At 41.7% G+C, this 20188-nt stretch overlaps 1 protein-coding gene across 3 annotated transcripts in view; it reads left to right on the top strand.

Moving 5' to 3' along the window:
* KAT2B (lysine acetyltransferase 2B) overlaps positions 1-19827 on the top strand; it is a 43675-nt gene extending 23848 nt beyond the window's left edge. The window contains exons 7-18 of one of the 3 annotated variants that reach the window (XM_083705649.1): positions 2320-2426; positions 2703-2828; positions 5408-5544; positions 6524-6735; positions 8083-8209; positions 10208-10318; positions 12056-12199; positions 13850-13964; positions 15545-15581; positions 15785-15848; positions 15935-16019; positions 17605-19827. In XM_083705649.1, coding sequence (XP_083561775.1) covers positions 2320-2426; positions 2703-2828; positions 5408-5544; positions 6524-6735; positions 8083-8209; positions 10208-10318; positions 12056-12199; positions 13850-13964; positions 15545-15581; positions 15785-15848; positions 15935-16019; positions 17605-17798 — 1459 coding nt within the window. In that variant the 3' untranslated portion in view covers positions 17799-19827. The remainder of the gene's footprint in view (positions 1-2319; positions 2427-2702; positions 2829-5407; positions 5545-6523; positions 6736-8082; positions 8210-10207; positions 10319-12055; positions 12200-13849; positions 13965-15544; positions 15582-15784; positions 15849-15934; positions 16020-17604) is intronic. The other 2 variants (XM_083705651.1, XM_083705650.1) reach the window with 2 other exon arrangements.
* Positions 19828-20188: the final 361 nt, after the last annotated feature.

The raw sequence follows: 20188 nt of genomic DNA on the forward strand, positions 1-20188 counted from the left end.
AAGCTGCCGGTTTAGCAAAGAACAAATTGCTCAGCAGTAACATGCAGCTCTTTAATAGTGACTGCTTCATCATGAAGAAACATTGGCAAAGTAGTGTCTCTGATGAGATGAGTTAAATATCTAATGTTGCAAAGCTTCCAACACACTCGGATCTTTCAGAGAACAAATAGGATAAGGATAAAGATAAAGAGAGATCTTTATGCCTGTCTATCTAGGCTTGCTTCTCTTAGAATTAAGGGTGTGGGAACAAAATATGAAAGATTGTGAAAGTGAAAGAAACTGTTCTATGAGAATTATTAAGGGTTTTTCTTTTTAAAATAACCAGCCCTATGTCATTTTTGATGAGCTGGCTGTTTTCGCGCCATCTCATGGAACAGTTTCTTTCTCTTTCAGAATGTGTTTATATCCACTTGGTCTTTGAGAGTCTAGGGCAGCCTTCCCCAACGTGGTGCCCTCCAGATGTTTTGGACTACAACTCCCACCATCCCTGACCATTGATCTTGATGGCTGAGGCTGATGGGAGTTGGAGTCCAGAACATCTGGAAGGCACCAGGTTGGGGAAAGACTGGACTGGGAATTAGTTAGGCTGTACCTGAGTCTGATCGCAGTGACATAATCACAGCTAATGCCATATTTCCACCACACTGAAGGCACACTGAAGTTGACTAATGCATCTTGGAATTACGCTGCAAATCAGCCTGAATGAGACTGTCATGATGTTGTGTTAGTAATGTGATTTTGTTGGCTTTGCACCAGAGACAGATTGGCCCAGTTCAGACAATCATTGAGGATTTTGTAAAACCACGGCACATGAAACTGTAAACGAGCACAGAGGATGCACATACCTCTTGCTCTGCTTTCAAGTGCTGAGTTTGGTGTGGAGAGCTTGGTTTATATTAATCCAGAGTTCAGTCTTACATCTGAACCATGCGACCTGGGTTTATTTCCCTGGTGTGTTTTAACCGACTTTAAATCAGAGGTCTGTAGTCCAGATGTAATAAGAAGAGCTGTGCTGGATCATATCAAAGAACTCTCTAGTCCAGCATCGCCAGTGGCCAAAGAGAAGCCATTTGGAAGGCCACAGGTAGGACATGAGGTAAATAACATTCTCCTGCTGTCATAAACCATGGTTTAGTTCATTCCCATGCAATATCTATTTAAAAAGAAGCCCCCCTGAGTTTTCTGGGGCTTGCAGCCTCACATGAATGTTAAATCATTTTTTAAAAAAATAATCATTCTTGCTGTGAGCAATATTTCCACACAAAACGAGTGACTCAGCTGGTCAAACTTCGGTTTAGAATTCTGAGCAAGTTCTTATTTTTCAAAGCAGAATTCTCAACAGACCTCAAGGAAAGGATTAAGCAGGCATATCCTTAATAGAGTGAGGGTTTTCTAATATTGTATGATTATCATCTTAATGCATAGCCCGGTCAGATATTTCGATGTTTCAAAGGAAGCTCTCTAGTATTATTCATGAAATGTGATCTGTTGCCTAGCAGGATCTGAATAATGGCAGCATAAACTTCTTTTAAATGTTTGTTCAGATTTTTTAAAGCTATTTAGAGGCCTAAATAGTGAAGGCTTTCCAGTATCTTCTAGCATGTTCCTAGATTTTCTGTTGTGACCTTGAAGGCAGTACCTCCATGAACGAGCCCCAGGCAATGGGATGGGACAGGACAGAAGTAAAAGCTCACTTCTAATGGTTCTGAAGCAGGAATGAGAAACCCAAGCCCCCCACCTCTTGAGAACTGGCCATGCTGGCTGAAGTTGATGGCAGTTAGAGCCCAATGACATCTAGAGGGCTTTAGGTTCCTCATCCCTGGTATAGAATATACTCCAAAACAAACTTGTGAGCTTCTAAGGCTGCAGCCCTGTACCCACTTACCAGGGAGTCAACCCTATTGAACTGAAATGTACTTACTCCTGAGTAGACAAGGATAGGATCATACTGTAAATGACTTTATAGAATGTAGAGAAGGGGGGAATTTAAAAAAAACACACGGTGGTGACAACAATTGTTGGCAGTTGTGGTGAGTAGTAACACCAGCTAGAGTAGCTCAAGAATTTTTATAAGCATCTAACAAATGCATTAGATATATAAGCAAATGATTTCACATCAGTACTGTGCTTTTTCTCTCAACTGTTATTAGATTTCATCAGAAATTTGCAATGGACCATTTTTCCAAAAGTGTTTTTTGCTTGTTCAGCTTGTTCCTGTTTTGATAGCTTTCTGAAATTATTATTATCATAAAGCAAGGTATGTTTTACTTGGTAGATAAAACTCCCATCTATTAATGCTGCCTCAATTCCTGTGTTAAGGTTCCTGTCCATGCTGGAGGAAGAGGTATACAGTCAAAGTTCTCCTATCTGGGATCCAGATTTCATAGCATCATCTTCTCGAAGTGCCCAACTAGGCATCCAGACAGGTAAATGTAATGTGGTGCAGGACAGAATGACATGGCTGCTATGCAAACAGCAGCTGTTGGGACAGCCTGAGCTGCCTGTGGGGTGGGGAATGGGAAAATTCACCCTTTCTCTTCCTGACTACAATCCCCTCTCTGAAGCTGCTATTTGCATTTCAAGGAAAGCTCCCATTAACATCAACTGGAGGATTCCCTGAACATGTAAATAGCTTCAGGGGGGCTCTACTTAGTGCTGCTCATTCCTACATTCAGTGTTGTTTTCTTTCTGTCTCCTTGCAGTTATCAGCCGCCCCCCTGTGGTAAGGTCTGTTCCTTACAGTGCAAGCCCCTCCTCTCTAGAGCAACCCAGTGGTGGAAGTATGAGTCCTGCTTGCAAGGCTGCTTCTAGTCTGGACCCGAATCTAGGTAACGTGAAGAGCAGTGGGATTCTAGCTTTTTTTGTGCTCAGGCTGGGAATCTGCATGGAATTTCTGCTGAGCAAGCCCCATTGAATAGAATGGGAGTTGAGCAAGATAAAGCTGTCGGAGATGCCCCACTTTGATAGGTTATGCAACAAAAAAGGCTTCTAGCCATTGTACTACAGTATTGGTGTCTGTTGTTAGTTTTGCTTCATGCTATTTAGAGGGCTTAACTATCAGTTGGGTTGACCAGGACCCAACTCGGAAACCCAGTCTCTTTGGCAGGTAGGGGACACGGGTGGCACTGTGGTCCAAACCACTGAGCCTCTTGGGTTTGCTGATCAGAAGGTCTGCAGTTCTAATCCACGCAACTGGGTGAGCTCCCGTTGCTCTATCCCAGCTCCTACCAACCTAGCAGTTCAAAAGCACACCAGTGCAAGTAGATAAATAGGTACCGCTGTGGTGGGAAGGTAAATGGTGTTTCCGTGCGCTCTGGTTTCTGTCACAGTGTTCTGTTGCTCCAGAAGCAGTTTTGTCATGCTGGCCACATGACCCAAAAAGCTGTCTGTGGACAAAACCCGGCTCCTTTGGCCTGAAAGCGATATGGGTGCCATAACCCCATAGTCGCCTTTGACTGGGGTCCTTTACCTTTACTTTTACCCCTTTGGCAGGGCTCAACCCTCAGACATGTGAAGCAACTAAATGAGGGCTTATCCACACTTACCTTTCTTCCGCTCTTTCCAGCCGTGGTCTGGGCTTCCCAGGTCTCTGTGTGTCCAACCAGTGTAGACACCAGTCCACAGAAAACTCAAATTGACGTTTGCTATGATTCAGTTTTAAAGAGCAGGTTTTGGTGGGGAAGGTTCAGGGGAGAGGATGCTCCGACACAGAGCATTAAAGTGCAGATCTCTGCCTGGAAATTGCAGGGTGAAAGGTAAAGGTAGATAAGCCCTGAGTACGTGCAGAGTGACTTTCCCTCAGCAGATATTAGCCCCCGTACATTTGAAATACCTGTTGGAGATAAGAGACAAAGGATGCCCTTCGCAGCCCAGGCAAATCTGAACTCCACAATCTCTAAGAAGGCTTGCTATGACGTATGGCCTATTGAATGTCGTGAAACAAGGACTGGGCTGCAAGAATTCAACTGAAATTGTCCAGAGAGGTGTGGTGGATGCTTGTTGCTTCTTCAAGTGACCTGACTTCAAGCACATACATGTTTCGTGTGCCTCCAGCGAGCACCCTCTGAAGCCCATGTTTTGTTCAGGAGCAATTTGGAAAATCAAAGCTCATCTAAAAACTTTCATTCTGAATTGACAAAGCGTTTCTCCCCTTCCAAGTTATTTGATTCTGCAACACGCCCCCCTGCCCAGCAGTTAATGAAGCAAGTCAAAATGCAGCTATTTTTAGCTGATCCCGGCCCTAAAGTGCCAATCTGTCTCCTTGCAGCTTTTAATGCCATATGTGCAAAACGTTATACAATGGAAGCTTAACTGCCATTTTTGTTGATTCATGGACCAGAAGAGACATCTACTCTTAATGCAGCCATATATCTGTGTCTTCTCCTTCAGCAGGGATAAATGCAGCTGCAGAGAGGGAGGGAGGGAGGCAGGAAGAAGCATTTTCAGTGGGAAAGAAGTACAGGGAGAATAGGGTTCAGGAGCTGTTCATCCATCCTCATCTTCCATCTCAGCAGCTCCCCTGTATTGGGGGTTGGGACAATGAGAAAAGAATCAAATAACTACACTTAGTTCTGTGTTCAATTTCTCTTACATCGCAGAGGAAAAAGGCAGGCTTGGAGACAAGCAACTTTTGTCACATTGGCACAAATAGGAAATGCCTGTATACTCCACGGGACAAGAATTTAGGGATTTATCCAGGCCTAGTCCTACTTAGAGTAGATCCATTGAAATTAATGGATATTTGTTTGTGGTGTTTGTTACTCTCAGTGGGCCTATGCATTGGCTATAACACCCCATTTTGTGCAAAGTAGTGATAATTTTTATTTTTAAATTTGTGTTGCACAACATGTAGGTGTTTATATACACTTTAGAAAAAAATGCAGCAACCCAAAACTATCATTTGTCCATATTTATTTATAAGAAGTGTAACTCATCTTCTACTTAAGGCACCTTAGAATGGATTTCAATAATGCACATGGATATAATCAGACCCACACAATCCAGAAGCTGTGAGTTCCCCTGGTATCAGATGGGGCCAGGGAAACTGGCCGTTAGAGCTGAATGTTCTTTTTGGGTTGGAGAAGCAAAGTTTCTCCTTCAGACTGGGCTAGGCTGGCCCTCTAATCTGCTGGGGTGTTCATCCTGGTATCATAAACTGCTAAGAGGCTTTTTATTTCCATGGAGAAGGCAGAACCCAGAAGGGTCCAGCAAAGGCACCTGATTGATGTCACTAGGCAGAGAGTTCCAAAGTGTGGATGCTGCCACACTAAAATATTGATTTCTTACATTTCTTACGAGTAACATAATTTTGCATTTTCCCATTCTTTGAATGTCTGCCTTTTGACAGAGTTATAGCTTCTTTAGTAGTTTAGATTATTATTTCAATTGCTGTTGCTATATTATCCAGGGGAGAAGAGAAAAAGCAATGAGCCTTATTCCGTGGAGGATGCTAAGAAGCCAAGAGTTGTAGGAGACATTCCTATTGAACTCATCAACGAAGTGATGTCAACCATTACAGATCCAGCTGCAATGCTCGGTCCAGAGGTGAGACATGTAGTTTTCTCCAGTTTGCAAATGTGCCCATCAGCCCCGTGAGGTTGGCAACCTCTGAACTAGAAGTTGTCTGTAGGTTTCGTCACGCCTAGCTTCCTTTTATTTCAAGCAATGCATTTGTTCCCTTTCCCAACAGAATATCATAATTCAGTGTGACACGTAATACTGCCTACGGAATAGGAAGCTGCCTTAAACCGAATTAAACCATTGGTCCATACAGCTGAGTGTTTTTCACATGGATTAACAGCAGCTCCCTTCCTGCCATGATGTTCTTCCTGTTATCACAAACTGATACCTTTCCTGCAAATAGCAACTATGAAATGCTTTAAGTAAAAAAGGCTTCTCTTATAGAATAGGTGGCGTGGAACGGTAAAATCTTTAAGTGTGAATTCTGAATTTCATCAGAGCTCATTTAAAACGAAACAACAACATTGCTAATACAGTGGTACCTTGGTTCCCAAAAGGCTTAGTTGTCGAACAAATCGTCTCCCAAACGCCGCAAACCCGGAAGTGAGTGTTCCGGTTTGCGAACGTTTTTCAGAAGCCAAACGTCTGACGTGGCTTCCGTGGCTTCCGGTTGAGTGCAGGAAGCTCCTGCAGCCAATCAGAAGCCACGCCTTGGTTTTTGAACGGTTTTGGGAGTCGAACAGACTCCCAGAATGGATTAAGTTTGGCAACCAAGGTACCACTGTATGTAGAAAGGGAGCTGATTAGTTCACCTTATCAAGATAAGTCACGGGATCACACCATGTCTCTAATCACATGGAGAAAGATCCAGTGAAATTAGTCCCACTGTAATCAAATTCTGTTGTTTTTCAGTGGAGTTTCTAACACACTGAGAAATGTGTTCTGTCAAAACAGATGGAACACATTTCCAGGTGTGTTGTGTGCCTGACTGTGAAAACAAAGTAGCCAAAATTCTCAAATGTATACTGAACCTTTTTTCTTTTTTCTTCTTCCTTTCATAAAGCAGACTAATTTTCTATCTGCACACTCAGCCCGGGATGAAGCAGCGAGGATGGAGGAGCGCAGGGGAGTGATTGAATTTCACGTAGTTGGAAATTCCCTAAATCAAAAGCCAAATAAGAAAATCATGATGTGGCTGGTTGGCTTACAGAATGTATTCTCACATCAGCTACCCAGAATGCCGAAAGAGTATATTACTCGTCTAGTCTTTGATCCGTAAGTTTTTCCTCCCCTCTCCATGAGAAATTTGGCTTCTAGAAAAAGCATGCTTTCAGATTTTATGTGGTGCGTGGATGCAATCTTCAGAGCAGAAAAAGAAAGGTAAAGATGAACAATAAAAGCAGGTCTGCCAGATATGAAAGGCAGTTCACAACATGAAAAAATACAGTTATCCGTTTTTATTTATGATATAATGAAATATGTAGGAAATGAGCAAAGAAAGCTTGATATATCAGGTGGCTTCTGCCAACATAAAAAAAATGGAAAAAGTCAGTAATAAAATCGACCAATCCCACAAAGCTTGGCTAGACTGAAAAGTAAGGCTTAAGCACCAGTATTTACACTTACTATGTAACACTAAACCATGGTTTGCTCAATGAACACATTTGTAGTCCCACAGATGGTTTATTTTCTAGCTGTTCCTGCATTGTGCGCTCTGTAGCCTAGTGACTGTTTGTGGGTGGCCAAACAAACTCTGGTTAAACAAGGTTGTTAGATTCTGGCACAATGCCAAACTATAGCCAAAATAATCCATGGTTCTTAAGCAAATAGCAAGCCATGACTTCACATTATGGTTTGTTGCAAGATAAAGAAGCCATTTTGGACTGGATTCAGGCATTCAAACATATCACACCTGAGCTAGACAAACCATGGCTAGCATTATGTAAGAACCAGGACATTGATTCATATAAATTAATATTTGTCTACTTTAGATATTACTCCATTGTAGATTATGGTTCTCTAATATCAGCCAATAAAAATGTCTCCTTAGCTGTTCTTTGAAAGCCTCTTTCCACCTGCTTAACAGCATCTGTATTTCGTTACTATTTTTGGAGTCTAATATCTTCACTAAACTTGGGTTTCAAAAACCTGCCCCACTGTTAACATATTGTTGTTGTTGTTTTGGGAGGAGAAGAGGACTGTTGTTTTATATGTGCACCTGTGGTTGTTACAATGATAATTTCGTGCTGGGAATTCAAAACTGTTCCTCAGTTTGAAGAAACAAGTAATTCTTCATTATAATGTAGGAAAACATAATACAGAACTGTATGACAGGACGTTCGGATATTCGTTTGGAAGGGGGTTGGAAAACGCGGTAATAATTACTTTCCTGGGCATCTTTACTTTTTAAATAAAGTAAATCTGCAGCTTTGTTTCTCTTTAATGTAATATATTGCTAAGATCTTGTATTTACCGACTGTGCAGAGCATGAAGTTGGCGTCAGGTCTTTGCATCAAATGCTTTTATTATTTATTGCTGCTCTAGCTGTGGATGTGAGATATGCTAATGCTTATACATCACTCGCTGTGAAACAAGCCTGACATAAAATGTATATAACTCCAGGAAACACAAGACCCTTGCATTGATCAAAGACGGCCGTGTGATTGGCGGCATCTGTTTCCGAATGTTCCCGTCTCAAGGATTTACAGAAATAGTTTTCTGCGCTGTGACTTCTAACGAACAAGTCAAGGTAAGGACAAAGTCAGTGGCAGGGAAAGGCACAAAATTCACTGTACAATATGCAGGCATAATTGCATTGTGTAGGGGCACATCCCATTTGATTAGCACACAGCCTTTCCCCTGACTTTGATCCAACAGAAACAACTGCACATCTGCCCCATAGGCGGCGAGGGCGCTCCCACAGCAGGCTCATGCCAAAAAGTGCCTGGATGCAGAAATAAATGCCAGCTGTAGAAAGGTTGCCAAATTTTTAAAAGCCTGGAAATTCAGCTTGTAAAAAGAAGAAAACGTGTTGCGTTTTTGTCTCAACCGTTATGCCATTCTCCTAAGTGTAGTCTGGCTATCAGCAGAGAGCCAGAACCATGAATCCATGCATCTGTAAGAGGCATTCAGCTGTGCCTCTTATCACATGAAATGAACCACATAGGAGGAACTCAGAATTCACCTTTTCTGGAATGCCTTTCAGTCATGTAACGAAGTCAATAGCAGTGTGACTGAACTAGTCGCATATTATTCTGTCCTCGCCTTTGTTTCCCACCTTCCTCTGATGCTTGCTTGCAGATATCTTAGATTGTGAGCCTTTTAGGGCAGGAACCGCCGACATCTGTTCTTTGTCCTTCCCCACCAGATGTGGGGAACCTTTGGCCCTCCAGATGTTGCTGGACTTCAGCTTCCATCATCCCCAGCAAGCATGGCCAATGGCCAGGGATGATGGGAATTTTACTTCAGCAACACGTGGAGCTCGCCACAACTAATGTACATGGGTGGTGGTAAGTAAGCACCGTATTTTTCGCTCTATAAGACGCACCAGATCACAAGACGCACCTAGTTTTTGGAGTAGGAAAACAAGAAAAAAAATATTCTGAATCTTAGAAGCCAGAACAGCAAGAAGGATCGCTGCGCAGTGAAAGCAGCAATCCCTCTTGCTGTTCTGGTTTCTGGGATAGCTGCGCAGCCTGCAGTCGCTCCATAAGACGCACACACATTTCCCCTTTTTAGGAGGGAAAAAGTGAGTCTTATAGAGCAAAAAATACGGTAAGTTAAGTTTCTATGTCAGTCACTGGTTAAATACATCGTTCCACAGTTCTGCTCTCCTGCCTTCGTCATAGCTCATGATCATTACCCAACCCAGTTAACCCTTTCTTAACCCACAGAAATTATTCTGTTTCCTCCTCAGTCACTGCAGATTACTTATGTGGCGGGTGGGAGCATTAGGCAGGAAAATAATATGCACCATTAGAATGTTGTTGTTTTTGTTATTTTGCTGTTCATTTTAGCTGATACATACCCAAAATAAAAAAAAACCCTTTAAATAGGACATATTTTGCAGAAAAGTGTATTCCTAGCGGAGAGAGACTTCATGATAGTAATAGACCGCAAAAACTGGAAAATCCCTGGTTGAAATCTCGACTTTAGCCATGAAATCGCTATTCTGTCAGTCTCAGTCTCCACCAGAAATATGGGGATAGCTTCTTTTGAAATGATTACTGAAATAATATATGTGATGCACTTTGAACACCCAGGAAAAACTTTTAGGTGGATTTCAGTGTAGTGCTGAAGAGATCCTTCTGTCAGTTCTGAGAGCAGGGAAAGCCTTTTTGAACTAGGGGGAGTCCTTCCACTGGCTTCTGCCAGCAGAACAGGGTAGTTGATTGCAGGTCTAAATCTTCAGTCTGGGGCCCAAAGGCCTTTGTGCAGACTTGGCACACACAGCAGAACATTTAAACTTCCCTTCCCATTGCAGGGCCTGAGAGCTTCTACCCTAAAGCTTCTCGAGAGGCTGGGCTATGAAGCAAAATTCAGTGTGCATGTGAAGTTGAAAAGGGAAAATCAGCAGCCCTTCACCCTGGAAGTCGGAAGCATGTTATTCGGCACCCACACAGCATTCCTGCTGTCCCAATTTCTTTGATTAAAGTTATTTTGTCCTCAGATTCTTACATATGAGCTTCAAGGTTTTTGGCTTGTTGCATTTCACAGAAAATAAATTGTCCTCCTAATTTCTGTGCAGGGATATGGAACTCACCTAATGAATCACCTGAAGGAGTACCACATTAAGCACAATATTCTCAACTTCCTCACATACGCAGATGAATATGCAATTGGCTACTTCAAGAAGCAAGTGAGTAGCCCTGAGACAGTGCTTTTAATCTTGTGCGAGGGACTGAAATTTTAAGAACGGTTTGCAAAGATGGAGAAGTCTTTCAGGTGGGCGGTGACCAAATGTCTGAGCGGAAAACGGTGTTATTCCTTGAATCTGAAGAGCAGTGCATGTAAACCCATGCTTTGCCTGCTTCCTAAAGCCATTGATGAGCTTTATTGTCTAGTGCAGCTATCATGTGACTCTTCTGCATTGGATAAAGTTTTAGCACCAGTCCCATACACCCAACAGTGTATCTGGGGCTGGTAGGGAACAGTCACTTAGTAACCAATACTAGACATCACTGGGTGGTGGTGGGAAATCATCCTAAAGAAGCCACTATTATGCAGGTGAAGTGGCTTTTAAGTTCTCCTCCTATAGCCAGAGCCATAAATTGGATTTCATTCCCTAAGGAGGTAAGGTTGTAATCTGCCAGTTTTTTGGGTTTTTTTGTGGTGGCCCCAGAATTATGGGATACACTTCACTCAAAGATCTGTATGTTCTCACCTGCTTCTCAAAAGACAACTGGGAGGAAGAAATTTGTGTCCCACCAGCTATTAACTGGAGAATTAACAGGAATTAGCTCCAGAATTAACTGGAGATTGTACTGTTGCTTTCACATAGTTTCACATTTTGCATTTTTTCCTGTTCCACAGAATTATTTTATTCCTGTGTTCCTAATATTTTGTAAAGTGTCCTGCAAACATTTTTGTTAGGTCCGATTAGAAATATTGTTAATAAGTAGGTTTTCCAAGGAATGGCAGAGAACATTATTAATGGAGCATTCTGTATTTTGAATTTCCCAAACACACTTTTAATTTACTGCACAATCCTGTGTACAGTATATCTCCCTAGAAGTATATTCCACTGAATTCAATCTCAGATAATTAATGTATAGGGTTACAGCCTTAGCCAAAGTTGTTAACAAGCAACACCCCATCCCATCCACAATTTGCGGGGCATTTACATTTTTAAATGGGTATTATGCTTGCTCTTATGCAATAGAATGATGACCTAATGCCAAGCTTCCCTGTTGAAATCGTGCTCTGCTGTTACATTGAAAAAAAATGTGTTGAGTGACCGCTGTCCTTCCTCCAAACAGGGACTGGATATATACTCTAATTCTTCAAAGCATATTTCAAGAATATGCACATGAGAGTAGCAGTTAATGCATTCCATTTCAAAAGATCAAGGAGGAGAGGGCAGCTGAACCAGTGCGGGATTTTTGTCTCTGCCTTTGGGCACTCAACTTAACTCACCTCTCCTTCCTTGTAGAACTGCTGTCAGTCGTAGGCACCATATCCACATCTATTGAAGTTCCACCAGGGATCTTTCCCCTTTAATTTTATTGCACAGGATTTTGGAATATCTATATGCCATTTGGGTTTCTTTCATTGTTTCCTTTTTGAGGTCTTCCTGAGGCCCTATGTAGCTCGCAGGGCGATTTTGGAAATCAGAGGTAAATAGTGAACTCAATCTAAAAGGGGCCCTGTGGTATATAGTGTGATTGCAGGCATATGTGTATTTCAGTAGTGTGTAAGTTGGTGAACTGTGTATTCATCTGGGCTGCAGAGTTGTGGTTTGAAAGCCCACGAGGCAAAAGGTCACTCTGTGCTTCCACGGGGTTGGGGACGGCGATGGACGAACCTCACAGTGGTCCCAGAAGGCTGCTGAAAAGCAGGTGAACAAAGTGCATTGACAATGACTTCTTTCCCTTAGGGGTTTTCAAAAGAAATAAAAGTACCAAAAGCAAAATACGTTGGCTACATCAAGGATTATGAAGGAGCAACTTTAATGGGATGTGAACTAAACCCAAGGATTCCTTACACTGAATTCTCAGTCATCATTAAGAAGCAGAAAGAGGTAAAAAAAGAAGAAAAGGAAACCAAATGTTTATTTTCTTTTATTATTTTTTAAAACACAAATTACTAGTACCTGCCCCGAAAGTATTTCTTAGAGATAAGGTTTATTGCACAACTTTGACAGAGGGGCTTGTTCTGAATAGCTTTGGAAATGGGAAAGCATTCCTTTCCTTTTCTTACAGGCAAAAAATATTGATGTATGGAACGATATTTGTTAGAAATGGAAAGTAGTGAAGTGTTAATTTGGCAGCTTGGTACACAAATGTGGGTTTTCTTCTCGTTGTGTTACAAACCAGCCTTACTTTATCAGAAGAATATATAAATTGCACCTTCGTTCAAAAGAGGTTTTTTTTCATCTGCTGTACAACATTAAAACACAGCTCAACTATATAAAAATACAGCAACATTTATTTATTTGTTGAATTATATTCCACCCTGAATTGGCCCCAGTAGCTCAAATTTGATCCCGTTGGGTCACTGTCAGCGCCTGCAGTGCTCTCAGAATGAGACTGATGAAATTTGAGAAGAATAAAATAATTTAGCCAGATAAAAAAAAAAACAGTAATTCAAAAAGCCTGGACAAATAAAAAGGTTTTACTAGAATTTTTGACACCCCCCCCCCCCCGGTTTATAAATAGTTTTCTATTTAAGGCTGCAATCCTATGCACACTTTCCTAAGAGTAAGCTCGGTTGAGCACAGTGGGATTTCCTTCTAAATAAGCATGCATAGGATTGCCCTGCCTGTTCACAGCATATAATGTAGAACAGGAGTGGCTAACCCTTTTTCAACCAGAGGACAGCGTTGCCTTCTGGGGACCTCTCGTGAGAGCCACATAGCAGCGGCCAAAAAAGTTTGTGTGATGAAAAAACGTCCACTCTACTTTAGCACATATACACAAACAATGGCAGGAGTGGGATTTGAACCCATGACCCCCAATTGGCAAGCTCAGGACAACTTTCCATGTATTCCCCACATTACTCTCCACCCATCCCAGCAACAGAAGCCTATGCCAAGTGCTCCATCTTTCAACGACAGAGCCTCCGTGCTGTTGGTGAGGGAGGGTGAAGGGTTTTTTTGTGCCCCTGCAGCCACCAAATTCTCAGGGGTCTTTGGGGCAGGGGCAGAGGTTAACCACGCCTAGCATAGTTGTTCCACGGACCAGGTAGCCCTACCACCAAAGGCTGCCTCGCAGCAATAAAAGAGCAGCTTTTAAAATGAAAAGCGGAACTTTCTTAATTTTTAATCCGACAGTGTAACCTGTTTTTAATTTGGTGTACAAAAGTCCTTGAATGCCATTGTCCCATAGCATGGTCAGAGTGATGGGGAGACTACCTGGGAACCACATGCTTGCCACCTTGATGGAAGAAAGTTGAGATGTATAAACACACCTAACTGAAGTCCCTAGTTGTGGTTCATCTTTAGCTGGAGGCGACTGGTTTTGTGCAGCAGCCATGCTTTCAGTAGAGCATGGATAAGCATCACACTGCAGACAGTGATGTGACTCAAGCCTGCTCCTAATGTATGAGAAGGCCACCTAGATCCATAGAAATCGTAAGCACCTCTAATGCCCCTTTACTCATCTATGCCTGTTGATGCAGCACCTACTTCCTTCACCCCAAAAGTATAATTTCCGTGTTACTTTCGTTGCAGATTATTAAAAAGTTGATCGAAAGGAAGCAAGCTCAGATTCGGAAAGTTTATCCCGGCCTTTCTTGTTTCAAAGATGGTGTACGGCAGATTCCCATAGAAAGCATTCCCGGAATTAGTATGTACCATCATACATCAGTTATCATTGGGTTCATTCTTTTTCAGTTTAAACTTGAGAATTTCTTTTGCTGAAGTGACTTGCTTCTAGTTATTCATAACAATTCTATACCACTTTTGAAATAATGCATTAAAAGTAGTTGATTATATTTGAATCTGAGGCTCTGTGGTGTTTTATGCACACGGTTTATTTTTGTAGCCGCAGGCTTTTATGCCGTCCTGTACAGCCAGTGCTTAGGTAAAAGGTAAAGGTACCCCTGCCCGTACGGGCCAGTCTTGCCAGACTCTGGGGTTGTGCGCCCATCTCACTCAAGAGGCCAGGGGCCAGCGCTGTCCGAAGACACTTCCGGGTCACGTGGCCAGTGTGACATCGCTGCTCTGGCGAGCCAGAGCTGCACACGGAAACGCCGTTTACCTTCCTGCTAGAAAGCAGTCCCTATTTATCTACTTGCACCCGAGGGTGCTTTCGAACTGCTAGGTTGGCAGGCACTGGGACCGAGCAGCGGGAGCGCACCCCGCCGCGGGGATTCGAACCGCCAACCTTTCGATCGGCAAGCCCTAGGCGCTGAGGCTTTAACCCACAGCGCCACCCGCGTGCCAGTGCTTACTCCATTAGATTTTTTGTCTTCTGCTATCTAGTACAGGCAACGACTTTTTACGCTTGTACAGTATATGCACAACTGCACATTGTTGCAACGCAGAAGTGGCCAGAAAAGGGGGTAGGCTTATGTGTGTTCCACCGACACGCACAGGGGTCAGGAACCGCTGCGCAAAGTGATCATTGCCTCTACACAGATTTTCAATGCAGTCCTAAACCTACTCAGAAGTAGGTCCCACAGAGCGCGGCTCAATTCTGTAAAGAAAATTCACATGGGATTGTTAGCAAGCATCCAGTTACACAAGAAGCCTGCTTCTGCAACAGAGCAAGCAGCTCCTGCCCCTTCCTCTACGCTGCAGTCCCCATATGCCCCCCCTAAAAACCTTTTCCAGGAAAAATTAACGAAAGGCCTCTAAATAGACAAGGGCTACAGCTTGCAGAAAGCAGCAATGGATGCTGTCCTTTGGGATTTGCATCTGAATAAATTAGTGCGATGGGACATACTCCTAAATAACTGAATAGAATTGCAGTTGTTATTCTCCCCAACTTTGAATAGCAGAACCCCATGCCATACTCCAAACTGTGTTTGAAAGTCCTCTCAGTTTCAAAAGCGGTTTGCCACATAGCCTGGGGAGGGGGCAGCATTGGACATGTAGGATTAGATTATTGGATGAATGGATAAATTAGTCAATTTTTTAAAAAATTATTTCTTCATCAGATTTGTATACTGCTCTTCATCAAAAGATCTCAGGGCGGTCCGCAGGATTTTGTGGTTTATCCTACTTAGACATACTTGAACATATAATTGAATGTTGGGAGTGTTGACTAAAGCAAAGGTGGACTTGGAATTACTATAGCTGTTACTTTTGATTGGTATTTCAGTAAGGATGCAATATAATTCTATGATAGGTCCACACCAACTCAGTTACTTTGTAATCTAATGTAATTTATTCTTAAACGCTTCACTTTTGTTTGCTATATAGGAGATACTGGTTGGAAACCAAGCAGTAAAGAAAAAGGGTAAGCGTTGTTTTCAACAATAAATAAAGCCTTTTAGAGTTTACCTGTACTGTACCTCTGAAGCATTGATACGTGCTGCACAATTGCTAAGTAACTAAAATACATGTTTAATTTGTGGGCGATTGCTTTTTATTAATTAAAGAGCATTATGAAACTGAACAAATCATACATTTTAATCTTGTCTACTTTTCTTTTTTTTTAAGTAAAGAACCCAAAGATCCAGATCAGCTTTACAGCACACTAAAAAACATTCTACAGCAGGTCAAGGTGAGCATTCATTTTCTTTAAATATTTTGAAACCTTTTTCCGCTATGGTGTGTTGTTTCATGAGTGTATTTTCTCCCCTCTACCAGAGCCATCAAAGCGCTTGGCCATTCATGGAACCAGTGAAGAGAACAGAAGCTCCTGGTTATTATGAAGTTATAAGGTTCCCCATGGGTAAGGCCATCAACTTTTTAAAAAGTAGAGCATCCAATGAACTAGAAGCAAATTGAGTATATAGGCTTTGCTCCCAGAAACCAAGAGTAAAAGAGGGGGGAAACTTATTTATACTGCTCCATGAAATCTTGCACAAACACCTGTAGTTTCCTGCAGTGCACTGCAACAGTGCAGCAGTTCTTGCATTTATAGTACAAAAGGAAACAGGAAAAGGAAGCTGCCATATATTGAGTCAGGACATTTGTACCTCTAGTTCAGTATTATCTTAACTGACTGGCAGTGGCACTCCAGGATTTTAGACAGGGATATTCCCACCCCTACCTGGAGATACCAGGAATCAAACCTTTCCCTTAAGATAAAAACTACCCTAGTCCTTCTGTGTAAGTGGAAATTACGTGTAGTAACAGAACTTTGGATAGTAGAAAAGTGTTTTTGTGCTGGTCCCGGGGGGTTACCGTGCGGTGTGGTCTGAGTCCGGTCCTGGGTCGAGGGTCTGGAGGCTCTCTGTCAAGGGCGAAGCGGGGTCCAAGGCAAGGAGCCGGGCGTGGTCAGGAACTCCAGAAGAGCGGGTCAGGGTGCTGGCAGGAACAGGTTTCCAGCGATGTTGCTCCCGCAACCTGGGACTGGGCTGACTGGCCTTTATTTCCTCTGAGGCATAGGTGGTCCCGGCCCACAGGTCACTCGCCACTCCTTGCCTGGAGGCGAGCACTCCTCCTGATAGAACTTAGTTCCCTCCGCCTCTCTGCCCTGATCCTCTGCAGCTCTGGAGAGGCTGGAGGATTACTGGACCCAGAGGCAACCTCACCTTCCCCTGACAGGGCTGGGAGAGGAGCACCTGCAGGCAATGGGTCCTCAATCACCCCCGGAGCCAGAGTGGATTCATCTGGTGTCTGCTCCTGAGGATCCGGCACAGGTGAGGGCCCTTCAGGTTCAAGGCCCTGCCCTGGCTCAGCCGGCCCTGGAGGCGGGGACTCCTGTGCAGGCTGGGATTCCTCCGGTTCAGCCTCTGAATCAGATTCCCAGGCCATCACAGTTTTATGCATAGCTTACAATAACATTTTAAAATAGAAATTAAAAGGTCTGTAAGGGCACTTTTGAAACAGGACCTTTTCACCAAAGAAGGAGAGGGTGGGGAGGATGACAATAGTAAAAAAAATTCAAGCCTAGGATATACAAATATTGTAGGAACAAGACCTGATTTTTCTGTTTTTATATACTTTTTCTGTTTTTAATATACTTTTCAAACTGTAGTCTCTAGCGGCAGTCATATCACAACTCTGGCCACTGTGTGGGGAACACAGTTCCCATAATTCATATTTGCTGGAATGATTCCAACTGTAGTCTGGTTATCACCATGGACCAAGGTTTAAATAAAATAAAAATGGGGGAAAGAGCTCTCACCACCAGCCTATTTTCAGCATGTACATTTTAAAATAGAAATTAAAAGGTCTGTAAGGGCACTTTTGAAACAGGACCTTTTCACCAAAGAAGCAGAGGGTGGGGAGGATGACAATAGTAAAAAAATTCAAGCCTAGGATATACAAATATTGTAGGAACAAGACCTGATTCTTCTGTTTTTATACAGATCTGAAAACGATGAGTGAGCGACTGAAGAACAGGTACTACGTGTCTAAGAAGTTATTCATGGCAGATCTGCAGCGAGTCTTTACCAACTGCAGAGAGTACAACCCTCCTGAAAGTGAATACTACAAGTGTGCCAATATATTGGAGAAATTCTTCTACACAAAAATTAAAGAAGCTGGGTTAATTGACAAGTAATCAGTCCTTCTCTCATGCAATCAAGATGCCTAATTTAAGAGCAGAATATGCAGTTGATCTTTGAATAGAATTGAAATGTGTGTTTTAAAAAAACATTTTATTTACTAGCACTTTTAAAACATGTAATATAGAAGAGTTTATTTTATTAAAGTTTTTAAATGTACACTTGCATGCCCTTTTGCAGTGTATTCAATAATAATACATTTTTATTAGAAGTATTGCACAAACTGTTTGGGGATTTGAAAAGGGAAATTTTTCCAAGCAGTGAATGTTTAAGCTTAATGTAATGCAGTATCAAATTGTAAAATAGCTTTTTATTTTTTACAAAAGATGCTAATGAAGGGGGAAATGAGTTTTATATATATTTTAATGAAACACTCAACTAAGAAGGTGCTATGAAAGAAAGAGAAATCCTCTAAGATACAAAAAACCCAGTAGGTTCAAACTTCCTCTGTGAATTTGATTCTTTAATATTAGAGTTTGCAAAGAAAATCTAAATATGTAGCATAATCTGACTTTGGCTGTGTTAGGTCACATTTCCAAAAAAAACTCTGGTAGTCACAAACCACTTTTTAAAACTTTTGTAGTGCCAGCAAACGCTTAATTCAGATAAACGATAACCATTTCTACCTTTATGCCCTAATCCAGCAAATGCTTTGTCTGCATAGGTTTTTACATACCTTTATCCCTGAAAAGCCATTCTTCCCTTAAAGTCACACTTGGTCCTGCAGTACTTGGGTGAAAATAAATAGTCTTGATTTTCACACACATAGGCTAACACTAGATGTCACCAGATGCACTGGCGGAGGAAGCGCACTGCCCCCGGCGGTGCAATCCCAGTGGGGTGCCACCGTGGCTGCCTCCCCCCGCCTGCGCCCTGCCCACAGCACACCCTGCCCCCCGGTGCCAGAGCATGAAGCTCCGCCACTGACCAGATGTGACTGACATACATATGAAACCAAAGCACATGGAGATTTACATGTGCATTTGACTAGCCCATATGATATTCCTTTACTATCCTTACCCAATGGGAATGTCTGCTCTCTAGCTGCTACCACAAATTATTTAATTCTTGTGTTCAACACTTTCTAGATCAGTACTGTTGATACTGTCAAAAGGTTTCATGAACTTCCCCATAAAAGTAGTTTTGAGCACATCCACCTCTCCCAGTTTTTATAGGGATTATTTTGGTTACATTAAACTGATTTTCAAGCGAAGTATTACTAGAACATTATTGTTCATTACTTCTGTATTTTAGCTACTCGTTACATTAAATATTGGAGTTACACCTTCATTCATGTAGGTGAGGGAAGGAAATATTCACTTGCCATTCAGTTGTTTGAATGTGAGCAGGCAGCAATTCTGCAACACCCAAGAAAGTAAATGTATTCATTTTATTTCTTTCTCCTAATTTATACAAAGGCATTCAAGAGCTAGTTTCATTGTTTTTATATGCGCTGAAATATTTCACTAGCAAAACTAATGTAAAAAAATTGCCAAACAGAATTACAAGAGAAATTTATTTTCAAAATGGCTATGGTAGTGTTTATTCTAAGATTAGATTACCCTTGCTAGGTAATGGTACAAAATTAAGTCAAAATGGTAACATATAAATGCCTTAGTGCTTTATATAAAAATCAATTTATTTGGCTTTGTATTTAAGGTACAATGATGCAGCTGTGTGTTACGAGTATTTAAGTAGTAATTTTCAATTATTTTGTAAACTGGGCCAACAAAATCACCTCTTAAGCTTGATATCCTGTGAAAGTGTTATTTTCAAAGATTCTTATTGTCTTGAAATTAGAGTCTCTTCTATATTGAGAACATTTGGTTTCTAATTTAAAGATTATTTTCATAGATATTGTGCAATAAAGCTATATAGTACGATGTGTTTTAAAAATGCTTTAAGTGAAATTCTACATTTGTAAAATTATTTATTGTTCTGGTATAAAATGGTTTTAAATTATATGTATAAAATTAATCTTGTGTGCTATTTCGTACTTTGCATATAAAAACCCCCTGAAATATTTAATTTGTGTGAATAGACTTTCTGACAATTGTACCATCACTTTCAGATGGTAAGAACCAAACACTATGCTATTCCATGTAGTTAATCCGTTTTCCTGTGGACCCATTGAGGGTCCCCCCCACCCCCAAGAATAGATCTGAATTGAAAAGAGTGCAACTATTACCAAAAGAAACTATCTTCATTACATGTTCAGTACTTCATGTGTGTAGACATGAAGTTCACAAAAAAGTTGGCTTATAAATTGAGCATTCCAATTCACCCCTTGGAACCTACTCGTAGATTGAGGATTGCCAGAGGGTAAGCTTATTCATGTTTACTCAGAATCATTGTGTTCAGTAGGGTTTACTTCCAAGTAACTGCG

This window comes from Podarcis gaigeae, assembly GCF_964106915.1.
Source record: "Podarcis gaigeae genome assembly, chromosome: 12".
In the NCBI taxonomy this organism is placed as follows: domain Eukaryota; kingdom Metazoa; phylum Chordata; class Lepidosauria; order Squamata; family Lacertidae; genus Podarcis; species Podarcis gaigeae.